The 14,736-nt window shown below is 49.1% G+C and overlaps 1 protein-coding gene across 5 annotated transcripts in view; it reads right to left on the bottom strand.

The window, feature by feature from the left end:
- The window catches only part of LOC144163340 (putative peptidoglycan muropeptide transporter SLC46), a 47,568-nt gene that overhangs the window by 17,390 nt on the left and 15,442 nt on the right, over positions 1-14,736 (bottom strand). For all 5 annotated transcript variants that reach the window (XM_077694277.1, XM_077694278.1, XM_077694279.1 and 2 more), the window contains exons 2-4: positions 5,107-5,451; positions 3,783-4,518; positions 2,064-2,300 (exon numbers count right to left, since the gene is read on the bottom strand). In XM_077694277.1, coding sequence (XP_077550403.1) covers positions 2,064-2,300; positions 3,783-4,518; positions 5,107-5,451 — 1,318 coding nt within the window. The remainder of the gene's footprint in view (positions 1-2,063; positions 2,301-3,782; positions 4,519-5,106; positions 5,452-14,736) is intronic.

Genomic DNA, 14,736 nt, shown 5'->3' on the forward strand with positions numbered 1-14,736 from the left:
ACTACGGCGCGTTCGCTGTGGCGGCCGCACCCCTCACCTCGCTCACAATGCACACCCGTCAGCCGGCAACGGTGGCAGAAGCGGCAATCAACCCTAGCACCAACGCAGCGGCCAACCCACAAAAGCATCACCTCTGATTCGGAAACAGCTATTCAAAACTTATGCCACCTATCCTCAGGCGCTCCACATTCTTGTTCGAAATCCCGTTACCGACTTTATGGAGCTTATTTGGACTCCTACCCATTACAGGGCTGGGGGCAGGCAACGAAGCAGCTCGAGAACTCACTGTTCCAGCAGGGACAAGACCCGTCGCCTTGCATGTAGCCCGATCAGCCCGAGACAGCTTGCTTAGCGATCAGGGAATAACTGCGTATTACCCCCTCTCCCGGCCGAAATTCCAACCGGCTCATCCTACCTTCTCCCACTTTCTCGCTTTCCTTCGCAGTTAGCTTGGCTTGGCTTGTAACGCTTTGCCGAATGTGAAAATACGTAAAGCGCAGCAAAATTGACGAAACAGAGATAGGGAGTAAAAACACGCCATAACAGTAAAGTAAGGCGCATTTCTTTGGGTTTTCTGTTTTTATTTTTTGTAGTTGGAGGCTTAGGTGAACATTACCGTCTTCGATTGTCTGCGACGGTCTGCGATTCGACGGGCCAAACCGACAGTTACAAAGTAATTTTAACTTTTGTGATATATATATATATATATATATATATATATATATATATATATATATCACAAAAGTTAAAATTATTTTGTAACTGTCGGTTTGGCCCGTCGAATCAGTTACAGTTACAAAATAATTTTAACTTTTGTGATATATATATATATATATATATATATATATATATATATATATATATATATATATATATATATATTGCAAGAATAAATTACCAGAACAGTCCGCAAATGTTGTATACATACGACAAAACATTTGCCCCACGGTCAGCCACGCGCACCGACGCCGGTCGTCTGGAAGCGTCGGTTAGCTATCGCATGATTTCACAGCGATACTGAAGGTCCACGTCACCTATAACCTCCAGATTACAACCATCCACGACGAAAGAACGCGACGAAGACGACGGACGGAGTCAAAGTCTGGCTACTCGTGTTCTCACCCGATGTTCACACTAAAAGTTCTAGGCGAATTGTATAATTTATGTTACAATGGTCACAATTCCTTGCCATTCCAGTCGCTCCACCGAAAATTGTATTCGAACGCGCGAAAACGCCAGCCACAAGGGATCTTCTATATCCGCTCTTCTCTGAGGTCTTCACCTACGACACCTGGTGTGTTACCCTCTAAGGCTACATATTCTTTTACGACTCAGCTATTCTTCTTCTACACGACTTTCCTCGCATTTATCCAATCCCGCTATGAGCCTCGTGTACAGATATCGCTACCGTGTAACAAGAGCTCTAGTGACTGCAGCACGTGACAAACCATATTGTCGAGGAGGACGCAAAAGAATGTTCTCGTCTGCTTCGGTCCCATAACTATATAACGCTATTTCGGGCCATTAGGAAGTTCAGGAGGCGCAGGAGTCCCTTGCCTACGACCAGAAGTCAGCATGAGGAGGCGTTAATCGCAGTGATCATGGCGTTCTTTGGCGAGGCATGGTTTAGTATGACTGCACGACATGAACCGCAAGTGATCGACCGCAGTGTATAGTGCAATGCCGCTCTTCAGGGTACGCCTTTTCTGGTTCGTTACAAAGGCACCCAGCACAAGGCACTCGGTTTAAGGAAGAAAAATTAGCAGTGGCTTAGCTCGGCTATGCCAGGATATACGTAGCGTGAGCTAAGGTTCAGCTGGTTATTCTTAGGTTTTCTGATTGTCTAGGATTAGCTGATTATCATGCTTACTGCTGCTAAACGATTTCCAAACCGATCCGGTCCAATCGCGGCGGCTTCGGCGCGCCAGCTGTGCGCGGTGAGACGTCACTGCTCCTCGCGCATGCGCAGCGCGGCTCTCCAGGAGCCACGCGAAACTGCTCAACCTCGGCCAGTGTAGCTCACGTTACAATACATAAAATGGCGGCCACGACGCCACACTTACGCAGGTAGTAGATCCACTCCTTGAAGGAGAGTCCCAGGGTGAACATCTGAGCTGCCGCGAAGCACGCCCCAATGAGGGCCATAGCCGGGTCGGAGATCTTGAAGACGCGCACGAAGAGGTAGATGATGGGCACGCTCATGGCCACGCTGATGATGGACGACATCGAGGACACCATGGTGTAGTGCGACACCGTCCACGAGTACATTTTGCGGGCGAAGTAGTAGCCGATGCCCAGAGCTGCAGAACAGGGGGGTGGGGAACAAGCGGGGGTAGTTACAAATGAAATGCGGATGCGTACCCGCCTGATACCATGCAAATGATGCCACGAACGCTCTTGCGCAGCTTTATGTGTAGATTTTGATGCTCTACATCGAACAACATGAAGCACACAGTGTCAAAATTTCTTCGTCCGCGCTGGTCTTCTCTCTTTCTAACATATATCCTCATAAAGTCTATCCTATACCCTCATCCTATGTGTGACAGTGTCTGGGAGAGTGAATATTCCCATTGTAGCGTGTCGCACGCCTCGAATGCGCGTGACCTCCGTGTTTACTCCCGATGCGCCGCAAGGGACACCGACGAATGCGATACCATATTCGGACATCATGCGGTGGTAGGTATTTGCTGTACAGGGCGCGAACATTAACTTGGAAATGCATCGTCTCGAAATCATAATTTCCAGGTACACGCTTATTCGTTTTTTTTTCAGTGTGTGTGTGTGTTTGTTTTACCGGGGAAACTGCCTTTAGGACGCGCCGTGCGCCTGGTTCTGCCCCTAGATGCTTCGGATTTGTTAGAGCGCATCCGTCGCTAAAGGGCTTCCCTCTCTCTTCACCAGCTCGCCTGTTGAAAACTAACGCTGCTGGGACCTACTGGAAAGCCCGGGTGGTCCACAGACGCACTCGTAACGTCACCACTTCTCTGGAGACCACCGCCGTAGGGTCTATACAGGCACTGACCGCTGTAAAACTCACTGGAAAACCCGCCTGGCGATTCACGGACGCACTAGCAACGACGTCTCCGGGCAGAAGAGACCGTGGGCCAAGCTAGAGGAAATGTCGCTATTGATCACAACGTTAGAAATTATCGCACTACTTCCCCAACAGAAAATTTCGAGGCATGTATCCTACTTTTTTCCCGAAGATGCATTAAAGGATATCGTTCTAACATAAGCTAATGAGCTCAATGAACGAATCAATTAGCGGAACCGAAACGATTGGTTTATAAGCCAATCGCTTCGTTTTTTAGCCCGATAGGGCCGAAAAATCTTGTTTCGCCTTGTCAGTGGTTACAGCTGTATAAAAAAGAACTTCATTTCCTGTCGGTTTCGATTTGTTTCTATCATTTCATTTTACCGCTGCAGGACATTCATGTCCGTCCTTCCTACCCTCCTTATACAGTGTTCATTCGCGCAAGAAGCAAACATTTTCTTGCAGGCCCCTCGTGAAGGATTTATATCTCGCACTTTTACATTACGTAGTGACAGGAAGCTTTCGGAATCAGCGTTCGTAAGACTGTTTGACCAGTGGTCATCAGCAAAAACAGCCATGCAATGCCATTTTTAAACTCAGGGTAATCATCCTTTAACGGACATGTCCTAAATCTGAAGTGTCGATCCCCTTTGAGAAAATTGAAGTTGTTCGCTGTTTAGCAAAGCACTCAATGTTGGGACGGAATAAAGACACCCCTGCAGGTGTACAGGGGCGACGTGACACTCACATGCCAGGTCGAACACGACGCAGCAGATGGCCCCAAAGAGACACCAGAGCTGGGTCCTCCCTCTGTTAGGCCTGGGCTTCATCGAGCTCTTGAAGCCCTCCGCGAGATTCTTCAGCTGGAACAGGTTGCGAATCTTGAGGGCCAGTCCGTCGTTGGCGTGCTCGGGCTTCACGATATCCTTGATGACGAACGACGCCCACAGGAGACTCACAGTCGCTATGATGAACGACACGTACAGCACCATCTTCCAGCCGTAGTGGCCGTACAGCTGTCCGCCGGTGTAGCTGGCCAGCGGCGAGCAGAGCGACATGGCGAGGTTCAGCGCGAAGAACCGGGCCCTCCTCATCTTTTCGTCCGTGGTGATGGTCGCCTGACTGTAGATGGCAGTGAAGACGGCGATGAAGCCCCCGCTGAAGCCGTCCGGTATTACGGACAGGATGTTGACGTACAGAGGCATCGCCATGTGGTACACCGTCATCAGGGTCAGGGCCGTGCTCATCAAGAAGCCGATCATGGAGGTGATGAGCGGCGTCCTGTAGCCGTACTTGTCGCACCAGGGACCGATGAAGATGGCGATGACTGCGGACGGTGCGAAAGAGATCACGGTGCGCAGCATGCTCGTCATGCTGGCGATCTTTTCGGCCTTGTTCTTGATGCTCTCGTGGTCGTCCAAGTGGGAGCAGATGCTGGCGTTGTACTCGAGCCGGTTGAGGCAGACTTTTTGGAGAAGCAGGTCCTGTAACGAGAGGTCCATTCACCCACACACGACGAGTGGGAAAACTTGAAGAAAAGGGACAAGTGACTATGAACAAATCGTTTTGTTTCCTCAGTCGTCGCGACGGACTTGTTCACGTCCGGGCGTGCGCTTGCTTGCTCTTAAAAAATCTCAATCTCCACACGCAGCTCTTCTTCATGGAGCCCCGGAGCTCCTCGTTTCCCGCATACATAAATAAATTGTGAGGTAAAATAAAAAAAATAAAGCAGCCGTGTATGCCCAGCAAACAGTTCAGGCCTCGCTTATTTCGACTTAACGTTTAACAAAAACTCGGCTATTATGAAAATGGCTATTCTGTAGACGGCAAGTATGCACATATGGAAGGTCGCTCACTATAAACTTACGTTAGAACAAACCGACGCTACATATGCCCATTACCGCCTGCTTCAAGGGCTGCTCGGCTATTATACATACATATGCGTGCACAAAATCATACATTAAAAAAATAAAACGACGAAAACGACAAGGTTTCCGGTATTTGACGCATTGTGCGGGTACAGAAACCCCATATTCATTTTCGTGCAACCTAGACCCTGCTAACAGACGTACCTGTATGGGAGTCATCGCCATGAACCGAGAGAGCACGAACAACGCCAGAAAGATCTCCAGTCTTGCCACGAGCACGGCGTCGAGCACACGGCGGCCCAGGGAAGGCCGGGCTTCGGCCGAGCCGATGTCGTCGATTCGCGTAGTTGCCAGGATCCCGGAGTCCTCGCTGGGTTCCATTAAGGGTCCCTGACCGTCCCCGTGTGGTACACTTGTCGAGAAAGACCGGTCCCCTCCGCCATCACCAGCGGCAGGAGGGGAACCAGGGACCTCGGAGGAAGACTCGCCGTTTGCGCGCAGACTCATTTCGAGCGTCGGTGTGAAGACCACTCTCCCGGGGCCGTCAGTCTGGTCGAGAAGGGGGCAGAAAAGAAAGATACTTAACCACATTCGTTATCACAAAGTAGTTTAAAGATAACAATTTTAGGAGTAGTGGAGCGACCGGGAATTGTGGGCTTTGCGGGACAGCGACTGCGCCCAAGAGGGGCAGCATGGAGTGCCCCAAGGACGGTCACTGAGTCCCATGCTGTTCGCAATATCACTTCCTGCCGGGTAATGGACTGCTGCGGACATATTGCGGGAATAGAAAAGGAAATAAGCGTAAGAAAATTGAAGGGGAAGAGGCGATCTCAGTTCTGGTTGTGCTTTTTTGCGCGCTTGTATACCGCAGCTCCTTTAGGCGAAAAACAGCTCGTATCCGTGTGGACGTTACAAGGCCCAGACGATGCGGCTACAGTATAACTGGGTACTGACGACTGGTTGGCGGATACCACGAAACGACGGAAATTAGCGCTGAAGTCTGAAGCATCTTTTTTTTTCGTTGGACAGGCACAAAGATATGACAGCCGTGACATATGACAAATGCTGATATCCTAAATTATTAAGTTAAATGCCGACAAGCTAACTTTACTAGCAGACTGTCTTCTTTTACCAATTACAATAACTCCTGACCTGAATATGTGATGCGCGAAATTACTAACGATAAAAAACTAGCATTCCCGTTGGCACCCGTGCACGGTGCGCTACTACAAATATTTTAAGTGCATACTGACGTCACCACGCTTTATGGCTAACTACACAAAATTTCGTAGAGATACTTTTTGGCTTAATTGCCAACAGATGTGGCCGTCAGCGCGATCGCGGGATAACATAGATACAAACGCGAAAGCAACAGGCGGCAGACAAATAAGCGAGGCAGCACTACACGCCACAAGTTCCGACAACACCCACTAAAATATATATACGTTCGCTTCCTATCTTTCTCTCCAATAAAGATTGCGAGAAATTAGTGCTCACGCCGCTATCACGCCCCCAGTCTGTCAAACCTGGGCCAATTTAGGAGTATGCTATCTGCAACTCCACACACACGCACACACACACAACATATGGTCGTCAGGGGAAAAAAAGGGGAGGGGTGGTTTGAAGAGCCGATTTCCGCTTGCTTTCAACCGAAGCATTCAATCACCTCAGCCCCCGTGACTTACGCGATGGAGTTCAATCTTGCCTATGTATACATGCAATTTGAGAGAGAGACAGGCGGCTCCGGCGCGCCAGCTGTGCGCCGCGAGACGTCACTGCTCCATGCGCATGCGCAGCAGAGCTCTCCAGGAGCCACGCGAAACTGCTCAACCTCGGCCAGTGTAGCTCACGCTACAAAAAATGCCCATACCATGTAGAGTACATGTTGAATGGATCACACAACGGGCTTGGGCTACAACGCAGCTGCCAAACCGCTGCTTTTCAAGAACACCAGCACTGCCTTGAACGCCTTGTTTGAACACTGCATGCGGGTCTGACCAGGGCCCCACAATGCCCGACTGTGTAACCGGACCAGCGACGTGGCTAACTTTTCATGGCGATATAAATAATAAAATGAGCAAAGGCGGCGGAATTCATGACACACGCACGTAGTTACTTATGAGAAGAGTCATCAAGATCCCTCTACACGGCCAGCAAGGACAACGCAAGCTCCCTGTTCACACGATTGTGTACTCTTCGCTCTCTCATCGACATCCTTACCCTTCAGGATTTCGATCCCGTAAGGACAATTTTTTTACGGATAAACACGGATAAATCGACCAACAAGGAAATAACGTACGAAGAACTTTTCGCTTGCAGGCATGCATGCGTAATTCATATATCCTTAAAAAACGCAGCCGTTATGACCACATCTGATTTTTTTTCTAACGGAAAAGGTTGCTTCGTGTTCTTTGAAGGAGATTCAACGCCGAGCGGCGTATTCGTTACGGAGTTTACCTGGTACTCCAGTGAATTTCAGATAGGCACTAGCCTGCGTACACATACCGGACGTCTACGAGAAACTAACTATTACGGTGCAAAAATGAGCCTTACAACTAAACGGCAACAATCGCCGCTGGCAAATAAATAGCCAACACGATGGTTTGCGTTGACGTGGCAACTTGCACTAAACTGAATTCGTCCTCGTCCTATTTCTGGCTGCGTTGGGCAGTTCATCATGTTTGCTTATACTTCTTTCACCTGTAATGTGCGGCAGAAGAGAACACCCCAGCGGTCATAAGCAATACAACCCACTATGACACGCGCACATCTTCCGCAGCCTCGTTTATCCGAAAAAGCCCACGACATTACAAGTGTGCCGAACGGGGAAAACTAACTCCGTGATCATAGTGTTCGAGGGGCCCCAGCGCTTTGCCTTGCGTGCCATCGGGGAGCAAAACACCGATGCTTTCTTCATAAGTAGAAACGCTTGCCAAGCAATTAACACACGATCGTGCGCACTCGCACGCACACGCGCACCCACAAACGCACGCCTCTTTGCCGTAGAAGCGTCCCACTCGCTCCATAGACCGGCTTCCGCGATCGGGCAAAAAAAAAAAAAAATGGCCGCGTATCTATTCCTTTCGTTGCAAATGTCGTCAAAAGACGATAGTCTTTGTAGACATTTCCCAAAGAAATGGACTGAGGACGCCTCCTTCAAGCTTCAGCACAACCCCCCCGTTGATTTAAATAAACGTTTATTCTCTCTCTCTCTCAACCATGTCGCAAAGAACCTCCTTCAGCATGTGCATACCCTCACTTCCAACGACCCGGATGATATCGATATTTAGGTACCATATGGTCCCTCTAAACTCATCGGATATCTTCCCTGTAACAACACACCCTCCACTTCCACACGTAACCGAAGAGGAGCTACCCCGCCCGCCAAAAAAATAGATGCCACTTATGCTACAAAAAAACAGGCATCTACAAGCCCTACCACGTGCTGATTGAAATTTTTTCGATAAGAATCAGCAGACTTGTAAAGTCTTTGTTGTGACTGTTTACAGCAGCCCCAACAAATTCCACTCCTTCAGCAGGACCCGAACAGCGCCGCCTCCTTTTAATTACATGGGAATTTAACTCCCCACATAACATGTGACCCACACCATTAACCTCTCCCGGCAAACACTAATCGCATGGATGCTCAGACGCGCGCTGCCCACACCTGGAACCACCTCCTCCGCATCCGTATCGAACCTGACGGTGGGAAGACCACCCAGCGCAACGCCCTATTCGCCACACATGCGAGGGGACCGATCAGGAGTTATTACGTGCCCCTCAAGACCTATGTGTGCACATTAACGATACAGAACCATACTATAACCATGGGTGAAGCCAGGCCGGCCATGAAAAACCTGTAGGTTCAACCCTGCCAGGCCCTGGTGGCCTTACTATACTCAGGCGCAACTCGAACGACAAAGCAAGTTTCGCTTGCGGTGTATCACCACAACAGCCTGTACCGCCGCATGGTGCGAACAGATCGTTACTGCAAGTATTTGGTGACGCACATAGTTAAAATAGACGAAAATAAATTCTTGTTAGTGTAAGAGTGTAGGGGAGTGTATGTCTAACTAAATGAGAAAAGAAGATGGTGTTGCGCATTAGCGCAATTTTTTTCTAAAGGTAGCGCGCTTTAAAGTCGCGGGTACTCTCTGCGGCGGAGTGGTACACTACATGCTCTGATGCCGTGCTTAACTTGTACTCCACTATAACAATCTACTAAGAAAGCTCGACGATAGCTCGCCGAACACCCTCACCTGCTAGGTTAATTTCTGGGGAAGTGGGAAACTCCCACCAGTATGGAAAATAGCTAAGATAACCATGACACCCAAACCCGGGAAACGGCCAACCTCCTTAACATCATGCCGCGTAAGCTGTTCGAAAATGGGGTCTTGCCCGCCTGAACCACTGCATGGAAACCCAACAACTCTGCCCACATACAATGGTCGGTTTTCGTTCCCAACTCTCAACTCACTATATGTCATGCTCTGTCTCCAACACCAAATATTTGAAAAATAGCCTCCTCACCCCATGACACGCAGTTTATTCTGTACGCTGGATCTTACGAAAGCCTTTTACCACGTCCATCACGGTGCCATACTCGCTAATCTTTCTGGCGTGGGGACATGTGCTGCAAATAATTTCTCGCGAATTCAACCGCACACATTACTTTGGGGTGACCGAATCAGACATCATTTATACGGGCTGCCGAGGTATACCACAAGGCTCTGTCCTTTCTCCCTTCCTGTTCAACGTCACGATGATCAAATTACCACAAGTGACCTTTATTCGAAGTTTACATGCCGATGACATCACCTTGCGGAATGCAGAAGGCGGCGATAGAGATTTCCAGGGCATACTTCAATGTGCTATCAACATCGTTTACGACTACGTCACTCCTAAGGGCTAGGCGTACTACCAGCAGATGTCATAAATTCATAAATACTTCTCTGCCAATAACCCTTCCGAGGCCAAGGGAAGCGAGACTTACCCCCAACAAACCCGTCCGTCCCGTATAGCGCATTCGGGTATTGGGCCTTCGCATTCAAGCTGACAGCTCAAATGCGAGAAGAGTCCGGGCACTACGAACAAGTGCAGAAATAACGGCCTGCATCGCACACAAGCATCACGGCCGACCTCCTGCGCCTGATACACGTCGTTGTTATCAGAAACATCGCATATGTGGCGACCTTCCTACCCTTCAAGAACAGCGAACAAGATAACCCGAACTGCATCATACGAAAAGCCTACAAACAGGCCCTTGGCATTCCAGTCTGCACCTTCACAGAGCACTTCGCTGCGATGGGGATGCTCGCTGCAACACCCTTGGAGAACTTATTGAAGCGCAACGACTTGCACAGTAGCAAAGACTGCCCAGTAGCGTCCCCCCAGTCGTCCCATTTTGCAAACTCTCCCCATCCCTTCCCTCTCCAAATACGAAGACAAAGTAACCACCAGTGAATCGCAGCTGGCGAATATACATACTTCCCCACTACCTAAGAACATTCACCCTGAGTAAAAGGTTAACCGCAGAAATTTAGAGTAACCTTCCTAAACCGACGCCTATAGTGAAGGAACACTACGTCGTCTATGCGGATGCTGCGGACTGCCTCACTTAACAGTAGTGGGTCACCACAGAAATGCTGTAGCTTGCAGTTTGACCCCCCCCCCCCTTTCTTGAAGACGACGCTTGCTTCCACACCACCTAAGAGTTCTCAGTGACTCTAAGCCCTTCAAAATTTTGAGTTCGACCGCATCTAGCCTCACGCTTACCTAATTCGCTACTTACACTGGCTGTCAACTCCGACATGTACGCCCGATTAACGCACAGGCCCTGTAATCACTACCAGGATGCGAACATGCTCACGAAGCAATCACACGATTCGCTATCCGGGATTGCTGCGATAAAGTTGAGCTCCTATTCGATACAGAGCACAGGCATCGGCTGTTGGCATACAAGAACACCACCCCCCATTACAAACTGACCCGCCTCAAATGCCCCGCGGCGCACCCGTAGCTCAGACGGTGGCAGTCTGGCATGGCGGCTTGTGCAGTCGAATATTTTGCTCAGTCTTTACAATCCAAAAAATCTTCTTTAGGACACAGTAGCAATTCGATTTCTGCGTGTTTGCTCAAATCTGGTCCAAAGGTCCAAAAGACTCTCGTCGAACTGGCCGAATACGCCGCTAAAGCGCCCAAACTCCTAGCCGTCAGCTGACGGGGAAGAACCGACGAAGACTACCCTTCTTTCCCTTCCCTTTCCCAATTTTTGGGCTCATTAATGTCTCTCCACCACGTCCACCGTACGCAGCCGCCAACCAATCTCTGCTCCGAAGTGACGTCACAGCAATTTGGAATGTGCTTTCATGCAGTGACTTCGGAATTTTTGTTTTCAATAATTTTACGAATAGCATTAACAATAATGCTAAAGCATTAGGTGCTTGAAAAAAAACCAGCGCCCACGAAACGCGAGAGACAATTTCCATTGGCTGCCACACTACGTGTGGCTCCGTAAAGCACGCTCAGAAATGTCCGCATTATAAATCTTCATTAGGTAATGGGGTGTGCAGTGGCCTGGGAAATGGTTGATGGTCAGAAATGAAGCAAACTTCTGCCACTGCTTCACACAACGGCGCAGCAGTCACCTTCGAGCCCGATCAAGCTGCGCAATGCCGCCCTCCCTACCTGCGCTGCGGCCTACTCCGCTTCTCTCGGCTCTGAACATGCAGGAGCCCTCAAAATACACTGATGCTTCTTTCGCATTCACTACGGCATAAGGCGGGCTTAGGTTTCCCGTTGATTTTGTTGTTGATGACGAAGATGATGGTGGCACGCGCAGGTTATAGATTAAATACGCCAGAAACCCGCTTAATTTACCATTGAGTTTCTTAGTAAGTAAGCTACAGAGGAAACCGCACTTGGGAATCCATGTCGTCGTGGAGGGTTATGGGAAGACCACCGCTCCTGGCTTGGGCTTGGCATGGCAATTGGTTTCTTAAGCGCGGCTTTTAGGATTTGCTTTCTTCGCTATGCATTAACACGTCTACGAGTTACGAGGTAGCAGAAATCGACCCTGTTTTGTGTTATCAGTGAGCCGTGGCAACTGCGTGTTCGGTGAAAGAGCAGGCAGTGCGTGATCGTACCTAACGTTGGTCATGCCGGAGTGAAAGAACGTATCACTGAGCGGGTAATATGCTGCCGCGAAAGTTGTAGCTGACGGAAAAAAAAAAGAAACCAAACGTACTTCGACGAAGACAAGATACGACAGATACGGGCTCCTGTGTCCGTCCTATCCGCGACTGTTTAACGCCACGTTTTCCTTTTGCTTCAAGCATGAACCAACTCGCTCAGCAACAAGTTTTGTTAAACTGTAGCTGACGGTCGGTGCACCGGTTTACCCCGAAGGCAACGTTTTCATAGGCACGCTCAAAAACATTTCCAAGCTCTTCAAACAATATATTATTTGAAACAATGGTAAAATTAATAAACCAAGATTATCTAATGAGTTTCCCCCCTAATATTAACATTGTTGGTAACTGCCAGCTTGGCCTGCACAATATTCGGCAAAACCGTTCCGGCAGTACGCTTTACTTCCTTTTTCATTAGCTTTAAAACCAGCCTGTTTTATTTTACACTTATATGATAAACACACTATTCTTTGCATTTTTGTGGCACTGTGTTCGCATATACGACCACTAAAACGTTTCAATCCAAGCCAATGACAAAACCAAGGCGAGCGCGCTATATAATGGCGGCCCATAACAACACAGACGGCTTTCATATGAGCCACATAGACGCTAACGCCAGATTCCTCTCTAGTGTGTATAGTAAGAAACTCTATGTAATTTACTCTTGCAGGCTTGCCAGTGTGTCGTCATAACTGATGTCAGCAAATCGGCGGGAAGGATAGTGCAAGCAGAAAAAAACAGCGCTTTAGAGCGCTCTCTTCTGGTTAGGAATCCCCCTAAACAGACCTAAAAAAGTCCGGCTACCACCATCGGCGAAGTACATTTAATATAGGGTGGTCTATGTTGGAAGTGATCCGCGATCGAGCTGCATTCCGTATGTACGGGGTACGAATCCCAGACCCGAATTCACACTTTTTTTTAATATTTGTGCCGTCGCCCATTTTCGGAATCTTTTTTTTGTCATCCCGATGCCCGCTTTTCGAGTAGTGAGACATTTATTTTTCCCCAAAAAAATTTCTGCCAGTTACGAGTCACCTACCTGCAACCGTATTTCTCCCTATTTTCGAGTAGTGGGGCCTTCATTTCTTTCCCAATGAGAAATTCCTACCAGTTACGGGTCGCCTACCTGCAGCCATGTTTTTTCCGTATAGCACGAGGGACGTCCCTCAAACGCGCAAACAAGGCCCAGACCGAGGACGACAGAAAAATCGTTCAAGCACGTTTCCAGTTATCGTTCAAAAATCGTTCAAGTTATCTTACGGGCTCATAGAGCAGTAAGATTTGGTTGAACTCATTGCGACCCCCTATGCTAAGCGCTGGATACGCTTGTTGACTACGTTCTTCATGCTTTCAAGGCGCGGACGATATAGAGTCGAAACAGTTGACTGTTTTGGTCATTTCGCCTTCACTGCATTCTAGCTAAACACCATGCAAGTCCTGGTTTAAAGTCTCCAGTTTACCCGCACTAGATTGCTTGGTAAAGTGCAAGGCAACGCAAAGAGGCTTTTGCAATCGCCGACTTAGAAAAGAATAAAAGGAAAAACACGCATAGCTTCGAAGTGGCAAGGCCCTGGCTTGCACTGTTCTTCAAGGGCGTTTTTGCTGACAACGGGCGGTCGCTGTACACCAGGAGTCAACAACGCGCAACACGTTATCGTTACATTTTCTTAACGAGGCACGTGCTTCAGGTGCACGCAGAACGTACTCACACGATGACACACACACGCACACACACACACTCACGCACACACACATACACGCACACACACACACACATACACACACGCACACACACACACACGCACGCACACACACACACACACACGCACACGCACACGCACACACGCACGCACGCACGCACGCACGCACGCGCGCTAATACAGCCTACTTCAGCGCGCTAATACAGCCTGCTACGCGCGCTAATACAGCATCTACAGCTCTACTTCAGAGTCCACCATGCATCGTGATAATGACAGGATTACAACTGGACTTTTCCCGATAAAGTCGTCTAATGCATAAAACGCGAAAATGACCCATCTGATTGAGACAGCCACAGAGCATTCGCGAGCCGGCCCAGAGTTTTGATTGATTTGTGGCCAATACCCCACTCGGCCATGCGCCGTGTAAGTGTTTGTGCGGAGAGAGAGAGAGAGAGAGAGAGAGAGAGAGAGAGAGAGAGAGAGAGAGAGAGAGAGAGAGAGAGAGAGAGAGAGAGAGAGAGAGAGAGAGAGAGAGAGAGAGGGGGGGGGGGGGGGGGGGGACTTGTACAGCCTCCCTCAGCCATCGGCCAGAATTCCTTCCTTGGATCCTCGCGGCGGCTTCGGCCATCCGGACTGCTGTGACTTGTGCCTCCGGTACGGAGCTGTATCTTTAAAGTGCATTCATATCGGACTCGCTATTATAGGCGGTCGCATTTTTTGGAGCTCATGGCAGGAACGCATCATGTGCTGTAGGACTGCTCTGCTGTTGCGCAAAGGGCAGAGGTTTGAGTAAAGGTCTGGGCAGCAACGGTTGAGGGAAAAAGGACTTGGAAAAGTGCTTGTCTGCAACCGTCGCCACGTGACTGCCTCTTTCCTGGTAAGGGTGTATGGGCCGGTGGATATTGGCATCTTACTAACCTGTAGCGATTTATATCCCTGTATGT

This window comes from Haemaphysalis longicornis, unplaced genomic scaffold (assembly GCF_048455015.1).
Source record: "Haemaphysalis longicornis isolate Haplotype H1 unplaced genomic scaffold, Haemaphysalis longicornis Haplotype H1 scaffold_12, whole genome shotgun sequence".
Lineage (NCBI taxonomy): Eukaryota > Metazoa > Arthropoda > Arachnida > Ixodida > Ixodidae > Haemaphysalis > Haemaphysalis longicornis.